This window comes from Manihot esculenta, chromosome 17 (genome assembly GCF_001659605.2).
Source record: "Manihot esculenta cultivar AM560-2 chromosome 17, M.esculenta_v8, whole genome shotgun sequence".
NCBI classification, from domain to species: Eukaryota; Viridiplantae; Streptophyta; class Magnoliopsida; order Malpighiales; family Euphorbiaceae; genus Manihot; species Manihot esculenta.
In genome coordinates this window covers 6,418,686-6,430,438 of record NC_035177.2, presented here as the reverse complement: position 1 = coordinate 6,430,438, position 11,753 = coordinate 6,418,686, and the positions used below count along the sequence as shown (strand labels likewise).

Sequence of the window (11,753 nt, the reverse complement as noted above, 5' to 3'; positions counted from 1 at the left end):
GAGTCTAGCCGGGTATTACAACCTCTGTCTTTGAAATTGACTCTGTCAAGACTACTCTTGATTCTAAATTCACTATAAAAAATCTAGGTCACCTGAGAGTTTTTTGTCAATTTAGGGGTGAGAGGTTTTTAATTTGTGTATTTGGGGATGCCGTAGAAATATTTGTGAATTTGAGGTTGGGTGCCAGATGGCAGCCAAAAAGGTGCCTGCGACTGTCAAATAGGCACCAAGGCATGGCGCCACTCTAAATATAATCGTATTATTTTTAATTTTTTTAAATTATATTATAATTATATTAATTAATTAATATATTATTTTTATATTATATTAATTTAATAATTATATTTATATTATATTTTTTATTATAATAAATTTTTTATAATATATTTTATTAATTTTATAATATTTTTATAATAATATTATAATTATATAATACTAATTATAAATTTATTTACCTGTTATTAAAAATATATACAAAAATACTGAATTAAATAATTAATAAAAAAATAAATAAATAAATTAATTAATTAATATAAATATTTAAAATTATAAAAATTAAATTTATTTTTATTCAACTGTTATTATGGAACCGTACATAATTATAGAATAATATTAATTTTAAAACGATTTACATAATCACATAATAATATTAATTTTATAATACTAAAATTATATAGGATATATTAATTTAGTGAAATGAAATTATATAGGATCAATAATATTTTTAATTTAAATATTAATAATAAAATATATTAAATATTAATATATTTTATATATTAATATTTAGAATTATAAAATAAAGTTATGCTGTTAATTAATTTATTCTGTTATCAGATTAATTAATTAATTTAATTTTTTGAATAAATTATAAATAATTTAATATTTTCGTATAACATCTAATAGCAAGATAATATAATAATTTGAAATATTTTATGTAATTTTATGCGTATTATTTATAATTTATCAAGGAAAAAAATAAATAAATTAAGTAATTAATTCAATAAAATAATTTTATATATGTTTAATAGCATAATAGCAGAATAATATTATATTTTTAAATATTTTTATGTGCAGTCCCTTTACTATTAACTTTTATAATACTCTTATATATTAAAAATATTTTTATAAAATATAATAACTATTTATAACTGATTTTAGTAATTTGTAGAGTTATAAAATAACATTATTATGTGATTAAAATATTATTAGTAGTATTTAATCACAATATTATTTTATTAATTTATTAAAATAATAAAAAAAAATTATTATTGAATAAATATATACAATATTATTAAATTATTTTATATATCTAATCTCAACATAATATTAATTTTATAACTATGAAATTATATAATATAATAATTATTTATTTAAAAATTAATAATAAAACTTATTAAATATTAATATATTAAAATTATAAAAATATTTATTATTATAAAAATATAATATAAATAATATTATTAAATTAATATAATATAAATATTTTATTATAATATATTAATAATTAAAAAAATAAAGACATACTGCCATTCTAAGCCGCGCAGTCATTATTTACTTTTTTTAATTTTATTTGTATGAGGTCAGTCCATAATTTAATTTTTTTAATTATTAAAATATTATAATTATATTAATTAACTAATATATTATTTTTATATTATATTAATTAAATAATTATATTTATATTATATTTTTTATAATAATATATTTTATTAATTTTAATATATTTTTATAATAATATTATAATTAAAAAAATACTAATTATAAATTGAACTCTTATTATACGGTGTATATAATTACATAATAATATTAATTATTTTAATATTTTAGAGAGTTATGAAATACATTATTATATAATTAAACATATACATACTATTTAATTACGGTATTATTATATTAATCTATTAAAATATAATATAAAAAATTTATTATAATAAAAAAATATAATATAAATAAAATTATTAAATTAATATTATATAAAAATAATATATTAATTAATTAATATCTATTTTTAAAAATAAAAATAAATAAATAATAGCATTTGTCATCCGAACTCCAAATCCACAAATATTTCTATCCAACTCCAAATATATAAATTAAAATTGTAATTGATCACCAATAATATAGTAATTAATATCAATGTGTTTCGTCCTTTCATAAAAAATGAGATCGACAGGACAAGGACTTACAAGTCTTTCAATAGATATGAAATCTACAAATACAACAGAGGCTATGGTTCGATACTCTTCTTAGTTTTCTAAGAGATTAAAGTGCCAAAAAATACAAAATCCAATGAGAGATTTTTTGAAGGAGCATGATGGTATGAACATGGCACCATTGTTAGCCAAAAGAAATTTATTATTGACATTCTTCCTGATGCAGGCATGTCTCATTGCAGGCCTGCTAAATCTCCTCTATCTAACCATTGACTACAGATATGCATCACCAGTTCTTGCCCAAGTTGCACCTAGTTTCTCTCCTTAGCTCCAACTTGAGGGGAATGTAGAGAATAATCAAAACGCTGTAGTTTTTAATTAAAACGTTGCAGCTTTATGTTCTTTCTTGTATTGACGTTTATTGGCTTTGTCTTTCTTTACTATACTTATCACATGAGCTGTAGATTACAGATATATAAATAGCATGTTATGTACAGACACCTTTTTGTTGTGAAATAGAAAAAGAGCATACCATAAGAGTTGAGATTTATATATAATATTAATTCTCAAAATGGCAAATAAAGTATTTCTAGCTAATCTAATAGGTTTAGATCAATAGAAATATTGTTTTGGTGATTTGGTTTCATTCTCAAGGAATTAAGAATATGAATGATGGAACTACTCAATATAATATGCTCTACAAAAGCTAACAGTCAGCAGCCCAGAAACAAGATTGATAGACTGCAAAAATCAAAATAAATCTGCAGTTTTTCATTGCTCGTGATCCTAAAACTATGAACTTCAAATTCCAAATCTTAAGCATCTGCTGTTACAATTTGGTTCATCTCTTAGGCTATAATGGGAGATGGACTCCTTGATCGCACCCAAGTTACTAAATCATCCCGTGTTGCCACAAAACAACCAGCTCTTTCTTCACACTGTCTAAATGGTGCAGAAAGTTTTTCAACATGTGCAGCGAATGCATTGGCTAGCCCTTGAGAGAACCTGTGAGTTCCTGTACCAGTGTGAGCTGAAAACATTTCTGGCAATGCCTCGTTGCGCTGAACAAATTTGGTTAAAGTTCCCATCCATTCCTCAAGTGCAGTATGAGCTGCACCCACAGACAGTGAGCGAACATCCAAACTCCACTCATCTGCAGTTTTATGATGTAAATCTGGATATAATCCATAAAGAGTTCCCAGATAGAGCAGCTCATGTGCTCTACCATGAAGATTTCTACTACGACATATATCAATCAAGCAGTTACAAAAGGGTCTTCGTGCCTCAACTGCAGTGTCACCGACAATAACCCTAAACTCCTCCTTAACAGTCTCATAGCTAGTCTTTTCTTCTTCAATCAACCTCACCAATGCAACCAACCTTGGATTAGCTTGCTGTAAACAAGCAAGTACTCTGTTTGCATCCTCACTCTCCTCACAAAGTGACACAACAGAGAGCAAGCAACCACAAAGTCTATCATCTGGATTAACCCCTCGCTCAATTGAAACATTAAAAACCCTAACCAGATCATCAATTCTCCTAGATTTTCCTAAGCACTGAATCAAACAAGTGCATCCCATCACATTAATATCAACACCCAACTTAGACATCTCTTCAAATAGATCCATTGCCTTACTGGCATTCCCTCCGCTGCCATATATGTTTAACATTGCTGTGTAGCTCCAACTATCTGGCCTACAGTGCTCTGATCGCTTCATATCCTCAAACAATCTCTCAGCCTCCTCCTCCATACCAAGATCTGCACACATGCTTAGCAATGTATTAAACAAAATGAAGTCCATTGGCCAATCATTTGACCTCATCCGTTCCCATAATTCCATTGCATCCTTAGCCCACCTAGCCTTACCATAAATCTTGGCCAGTACAGTTAATGATTTCTCATTTGGGGTTACCCCCGATTCCACCATTTCCTCAAACAAACTCCTAGCCAGACCAGGTTTCCCAGCTCTGCCCATTGCCTCTAGCAATGTATTGTACACAACCAAATTAGGCTGAACACCTAAAGATTTCATTTCTTGCAATACGAACCTAATGCCATCATAGTCCCCTGCTTCACCAAACATCTTTGCCAAAACAGAGAATGTAATAGGATCAGGCTTCCACCCACTGGCTACCCCTCTCTCATACAGACTTAACACTTCCTCAACCTTCCCCAATTTAGCATAAACATCTAAAACAGCAGAATAGGTAACCTCGTCAGGCATTAAACCAGTTTTATACATTCTCTCAAACCACTCCAATGCCTTATCAAACATATTGCACCTTTTAGCACAAGTTATAATAGTTGAATATGTAATGTTATCAAGTTCAATTTCATTGCTTACCATCTCATTTGCGAGGTTGTCAATGAGCTCAAACTGCCTCCCAAACCTTAAAGACTTCATTACCACATTGTAGAATATAGTCTCCATAGGAAACGAATTCTGGGTTTTGATCCAATTGAAAAAAAGATGAGCCTTTTGCCATGGTTTCAAGCTATTAAGTATCAAGAGCGCATTCTCTCTGGTGAGCGGATAAGGGATTTGTTCAAGAAGAGATAAGAAAGTAGTTTCATTTGAAGAATCACAATCGTTCAGCTTCTGTGCAAAGAGTCTCAACTCTTTGACAATGGGATTGAGCGAGTAAGGAGAACGCTTTTGCCTTTGAAGTGAAAGCACAGACTTTCTAGGTTTTGTGGGGTTGACCCATGTGGACTTTGGCTTAGATAAGAGATGGGTTCTGTTGTCTTCGGTAGTGGAGAGGGTGGTAGCAGAGAGAGGCTTGAGTTGGTCAGATAAAGATGGGTTTTTGGGGTTGAGTGATTCCTTGAGATTTCGAGATGACTTTGGAGAAGATCGAGATGAATTGCAGGAAATGGTGAGTCTCTTTTTGGTAAGATTTTGCCTGATTGGCGCAGTGAAGAAGATAGGTCTTCTTTTATCAGATTGTGGTATTGTAAGATGAAAATCTGGAGCTGCAGAGAGATTAGAAGCCATGACTGAGTTGAGAAAGCTGTGTTTTTTGCTGAAGAAATATCTAGGTACTTATCTACTATGATTCACAGGAAAAAAAATTAAATACAATAAAATAAAACAATAGAATTTAGAAAGCTCATGACGGTATAGGATAATATTATCATTGTTAATAAATTAATTTTCTTCTTTGAATTAATATATTAAAGAAATTCTTATAAAAAAAATATATTAAAAATTTACCTAATAGAATTTAGAAAACATGCCAGTTTCGTCCCTAGTATTCACCTTTTCAATCCATTGTTATAAGATTTCACAATTCAAAAATGAAACGAAAAACAGAACCATGAATGGTGATAAAATGTAATCGAAAAAGGTATAGATACAAGCAAAAGGTGACTTGTGATACAACTCCTCCCAATATTATTTCCAAAAACGAATTTCTTAAATATATTAAAAATGCTAACAATTCATTACTAATTGCATGTTAGTTATCTTCATTGTAGACTAACACTTCATTTGATATGATTTATTTGTTTAAAAAAAATTAAATAAATTTTTATAAAACCATGCAAAATTTCAACAACCTTTAAAATAATTTTTTTTAATTAAAAAATATTGAATTCTTTTATTTCAAATAAAAAATTCGAAAGAAAAAAAATTGAATTGAACTTTTGTGAAATCTTTAATTCCAAATGATGTGTCTGAGATGAGATGGGTGACATGACCAGAATGGAACACTGCTATGATTGGCTAGATCCTGTAAGGGAGAAAAAGTGAGGCGATGGTGGGTCACCACCACTCCGACGCTCAAATTAGTATCTTGGAGAATAGAGAGAATGCAATGGATTACTCAGAGCAAGAGTAGTCTCAAAGAATAGCGTACCTTGTCTCCGTGTTGCTACTCCTTTTTATACTACTAGAGGTAGGGATGAATATGATATTTTTCTAAAAATTTGGTAGTAATATGGCTGTCTGCTTGATACGAGGTATTACAAGCCACCAGATGGGAATTTCGCGATCACAGGCATAATGTGTGTGATAACGGTAACCTCATGTCAAGATTTGCCTTGTTGGAGGAAGGGCGAGTCTTTTGGTGATGATTCGAGTGTTAAAGTGCCCGGGTATTCTCTTTCTCGTTTTGGTCTGCATTTTCTATGTGTCTGATCCTTGCCACGTGTCCCTATTAAGTAGCGACAGCTCACGGCTTACTTTAGATTATTGTTTGTGTAGCATCAAAGGTCCCCCGAATGGTCTTTAATTCTTCAGATTTGAAGGTGGCACTTTGTCTTTTTGGATACGTGGCGCAACTTGGCTACTTATATCTTTTTGTCTTCCCTTGCTCATAATGACGACCTTATTTTTTGGTCCATATTAAAGGCCTTGCCGGCCTGGCCGTTGTATAAGCACCCCTCTTTCTCCTTTATTTTTTGTTATTACCATCTTCGGGAACCATAGACTAGGGCACTTGCTTTCTTCCTCTTAAGGGTGATCAAATCTGTGTGGGTCATCATAGTCTATGAAGTGCAGCTGAAGATGAGTTTTTACAAGACTACAAGCATACTACTGAAGTTGCATTTGGTTTGACTGTAATGCCTCTTCAGAGTTGTGATTCTTGGATATTTTATGAAGATGCAGTCGCATTACTTGGCTCCACGGGTTGCAACCAGCTCGACTATAATGCCTTCTCAATCCTAAGGTGGGGATTGTGTAAAATTGATTCTGATGGCAAGGTCAGGAAGGTAGTTGGAGAGACAGTTCTTTGCTTGGCCTTCCAACCAGTATCGTAGGATGAGATGGAGTTTCTATTAATAGATTTTTAAGGGTTCTGATGTAATAGAAACTTCGAGTCTCTTTTATCTCCTTGTAGTCTTTTATAATAAAAATGTATATTTCATTTAGTAGTACAAACATATCTATTTGTGAATTTGAATCTCGGTTTTTCAAATGTTCCTCATAAAATTTAAGTAGAGTAGAATGAATACCCGGATGTATGGGCTGGCGAGTACGCGCCTCTACCTCGCCCTGTGTGTTTTCGTGATTAGTGGCCTTCATTCATCCTGGTTCTTGGCTTATCTTTTACATTATCCTCTTGTAACGACCCGAAATCGGACCGCTACCGGCGCTAAGATCCAGATCGACTTAAGGTCGCCAGGACCCGTAGCAAGCCTGCTATACTCTCTGTGTACCTGTAAAACCCCATACATGATTAACATAACCTGTAAAACTGAAAACCTCCTGCTATCTCATACCATGGTTCAACCTGTGCATGCACTAACTCATTACACAGACTCCCCTTGCCAGAGCACTCATTAAAGCTCTAGCTGAGTCCACACAGCATATGTCAAACCTGGTCATCCATACTCATCAACTAGCCATATACATAATAGACCATGTATACAAAAAGGGATTTACATTACATATGGGTCAAGCACAATACTAGATACAAACTCTATACAAATCCATTACATCTCCTTACATCATTACATGTCCACACTATGCTATAACATATCTCTTACTCTTTCTCTTCCTATACCCTGCTAGACTTTCCCTGTACACTGAACCTGCAAAACTAGGTTAGGGGAGAAGGGTGAGCTATAAAGCCCAGTGAGTAGAAACACGAAAAACAGTTCATTCATTACATGCTCTCATGAAATGCGTCACAGCACAAACATTTCACATCACGGATGGATATGACCACCAAAACTCCCTCCAGTGCCAGTATACCTGGCCCGGCCAGGTCTTACAACATCAGTATGCCTGGCCCGGCCAGGTCTTACAACAGCAGTATGCCTGGCCCAGCCAGGTCTTACAACATCTCTAGGGCTATTGGGGTCGCCTTGGTCCATTCACATCCTCAACATATTATGCAATGCGTCATATTCGTGATACTAGTGCAAGCAACCTATTACATCTCATTATGATGCATGAACATGCTTTAGGCATATGATTTCGTGCAATAAAAGATTAAGTATAGTTCTACTCACCTCTGGCTGACTCTGTACTCACTCAGAATACACTGAAACAGTGCTCACTGCTGCTCTCTGCGGTTCCTCTGGTCCGTTTCTACACAGGCGGACTCAAATGAGGGACCAAACTAACTAAAAAACAATTCTATAAAACTCCCCAAAACCCCCTTAAACCATCCTACAACAATCACATAAAACATACAAAAGAAGGCTGGACAGGGCACTTTCGGCGGCAGGTTCGGCCCCCGAACGTGGCCTTGGCAGATCACCTGTTTGCTGGGAAGAAGTTGGAGATAAGGCCTTGGCAGGGCCTGAGCTAGTAGAGATTACCAGCAGGGTAGTACCCATAATCAGAGAAAGGATCAAGACTGCTGCAAACAGACAGAAGAGTTATGCAGACATCCGCAGAAGGCAGGTCGAGTTTCAGGAGGGGGATCTGGTATTGCTCAAGGTGTCTCCTATGAAAGGAGTGGTTCGCTTCGGGAAGAAAGGTAAACTAGCCCCACGATACATCGGACCCTTTGAAATCTTGCAAAAGATTGGGAATGTGTCGTACAAGCTGGATTTACCTGCTTCAATGGAAAGAATCCATCCGGTTTTCCATGTTTCGATGTTGAGGAAGTTTGTGTCAGATCCGAGCAAGGTTCTTAGTGAGACTGATGTGGAGGTCCAAGAGGATCTCACCTATGTTGAACAGCCAGTACGGATCATAGACACCCAGATCAGAAAGCTAAGAAACAAGGAAATCCCGATGGTGAAAGTCCTGTGGAACCACCATAATTTGGAGGAATGCACTTGGGAGACACGGGAGTCTATGCTCCAGCAGTACCCTCATCTCTTTTAAGGTTAGATCTCTATGTGTTTATGTGCTATGTATGTATGTATGTTATGTTTCATACCATGCTATGTGCTAGTTGAGGTACATTCGGGGACGAATGTTCTTAAGGGGGGGAGAATGTAATACCCGGCTAGACTCCGGTATCGGAATTCCTACCGTTCGGTGGAATCTCGAATGTCGGAAGCCTCTAGTAGGGTAGAACCATGTTTTCATAAAATGTTTTAAGGTTTTGATGATTTTAAGTAAAAAGGAAATGCGTTTTTGCATAAAAACAACCTTGAAGGAAAACTCAGGTTCGGCCGCCGAACATGCATGCCTTCGGGAGCGCCTTTAGGCCCCCGAAAGCATAAGTGAGGGAAGTCCAGGTTCGGCCGCCGAACCTCAAGTTCGGCCGCCGAACATGGCATGCATGCGGAGGCACGTTCGGCCCCCGAACGTGGCCTGGCCAGCCACTATAAAAGGGTCCCTTAGCCGAAAACGGGCGAGCTTTTTCCCCATTTCCGGCCAAGGTGAGTTCTCCGCCACCCCTCATCGATCTTGAGTCTTTTCCTTCAGATCTTTCAAGTTTTACAATAGTTTTCATCTTGTTTTGAAGATTTCCGAGTTTTGAGCAAGTTTTGGAGCTTTGAGGTTCAAGAACTCAAATCTCTTCCAACTCCAAGTTAGATCGCCTCCACCCTCGATCTTCAAGAGGTAAGAGTCGATCTCTAGCTTACATTATGTTTTAAACAAGTTTTATGCAAGTTTATGGGGTAGAAAATGCATGTGTAGCTTATGTTGAGCTTATGGGTTTTTGATGTGATTTTGAACAATGTGGCTTGCAAATGTATGTTGGATGTGTTATAGATGGGGTTTTAGTTAGTTGATGCCACTAGGAACTTGTATGCTTGTGTATGAGTGTTGTAGAATAGGTTTATGCATGTATGAATGAGAGTGGAGGCATAAATGCATAGGGGAGCTGAGTTTCTGCCATTCTGGGAGAAACCAGGTTCGGCAGCCGAAGGAACTTTCGGCCGCCGAACATGCTTGTGGAGGCAGCCTTCGGCTGCCGAAGCTTGCCCCCGAAAGGAGACTTTCGTCTCTGTCTGGGAGTTTCGGCCGCCGAAAGTGCCGCCGAACATGCATGAGTTTTGCCTCTGTCTGGGGGTTTCGGCCGCCGAAGGTGCCGCCGAACCTGCCTGACTTTCGGCTCTGGAGGGACTTTCGGCCGCCGAACCTGCCGCCGAAAGTGCCCTGTCCAGCCCTTTCTTGCATGTTTTTCTATGATTATTCCATGATGTTTTAGGGGGTTTTTGGGGAATAGTTTAGAGTTATATTCATGTATGTTTGGTCCCTCATTTGAGTCCACCTGTGTAGGTTCGGACCCGAGGAACCGGGACCCCAGCAGTGAGTCTGTTGCCCCAGTGTCTGGTCAGAGCTATCCAGAGGTGAGTGGAATAACCCTTTATGTTTTTAAGCAAATCAATTGCAAGGATTGAGCATGATCATGCATCATGAATGCCATGTGATGAATTAGGTTGCTTGCATTAGAATTCACGAATATGTTGCATTGCATATTTTAAATGTTGATGTGGATGAATGTTGGATGATCCATAGCCCTCGATCTATGATATGACGATGTGATATGTACGGTATGGAATGTAAGACCAGTGGGACCCATTCTACGTTCGCTGGCACTATGTAAGGGAAAGACCAGGACCCATTCTACGTTCTGGCACAGTTGGACACTGTTATGTTATGATATGTAAGGGAAAGACCAGGACCCATTCTACGTTCTGGCACAGTTGGACCATGTAGAGGGCTATTGGTGACAGGTTCATCCTTGATGTGATTAGCTGTGATGTGATGCATTTCATGTTATCATATGTTTTAAATGTTTTATTATTCTGCTCACTGGGCTCTAGTAGCTCACCCCTCTCCCAATTTTCCCCAGGATTGCAGGTACAGGGTAGACCAGGAGGTTTACAAGAGTAATGAAGTCTGGTGTATGTAATAGATAGTGTGGACATGATAAATGTATTAATGTTATGTAAAAGTACAGTTTCAGTCATGTAATGATATTGAGGATTAGAGATTGTGCTTGACTTTATTTATGAGGTATCCCTTTTAATACATGATCTTAGATGTTTCATAATGTTCATGTAAGCCAACTCATCTTATGATGTATCGCCCATTGGGGCATTGATGGGATCCCACAGAGGGGTCATGATTATGATTATGAGTATGTTCAGTGCATGTACAGGTTGAGTTTGGCTTATGGTTGAAAGAAAAGTTTCAGAGTTTTATGTATGTTGTTGATCATGTATGGGATTAAACAGGTTTTCAGGATGTATGTCAGGCTTGCTACGGGTCTTGGTGGCCTTAAGCCGACCCGGATCCTAGCGCCGGTAGCGGTCCGATTTTCGGGTCGTTACACTTATCCATTTCACCGACCTAGGGCCTTTTATAGGTGGCTGGCCAGACCACCTTCGGCGGCCAAACGTGAAACCAAAACTCATGCATGTTCGGCGGCCGAACTTCACCTTCGGCGGCCGAACATTGCATTTCTCCCTTCGCTCTTTTCTTTCAAAACTCATTTCCTTTTGGACTTAAAACATAAAAACATACTAAAATCCTTTACAAAAAACATAAAGCGTACCCTTCTAGCGGATTTCGACATCCGAGATTCCACCGGAAAATAGAATTCCGATGCCGGACTCGAGCCGGGTATTACATTCTCCCCCCTTAAGAACATTTGTCCCCGAATGTTCCACAAACAATGAAACACATAAAAAGAAGGAAACTAACCTTAAAACAGATATGGATATTGCTGGAGCATAGA

General features: G+C 36.1%; 1 protein-coding gene across 1 annotated transcript; it reads right to left on the bottom strand.

The window, feature by feature from the left end:
* Positions 1-2,810: 2,810 nt before the first annotated feature.
* LOC110605275 (pentatricopeptide repeat-containing protein At5g46580, chloroplastic) lies at positions 2,811-5,222 on the bottom strand. The gene has a single exon (XM_021743718.2). The coding sequence runs from the start codon at positions 5,147-5,149 to the stop codon at positions 3,002-3,004; it is 2,148 nt and encodes a 715-aa protein (XP_021599410.1). The 5' UTR covers positions 5,150-5,222; the 3' UTR covers positions 2,811-3,001.
* Positions 5,223-11,753: the final 6,531 nt, after the last annotated feature.

Excerpts from the sequence above, each read along its gene's own strand:
- LOC110605275 (XM_021743718.2), bottom strand. The coding sequence starts at position 5,149 with ATGGCTTCTAATCTCTCTGCAGCTCCAGATTTTCATCTTACAATACCA.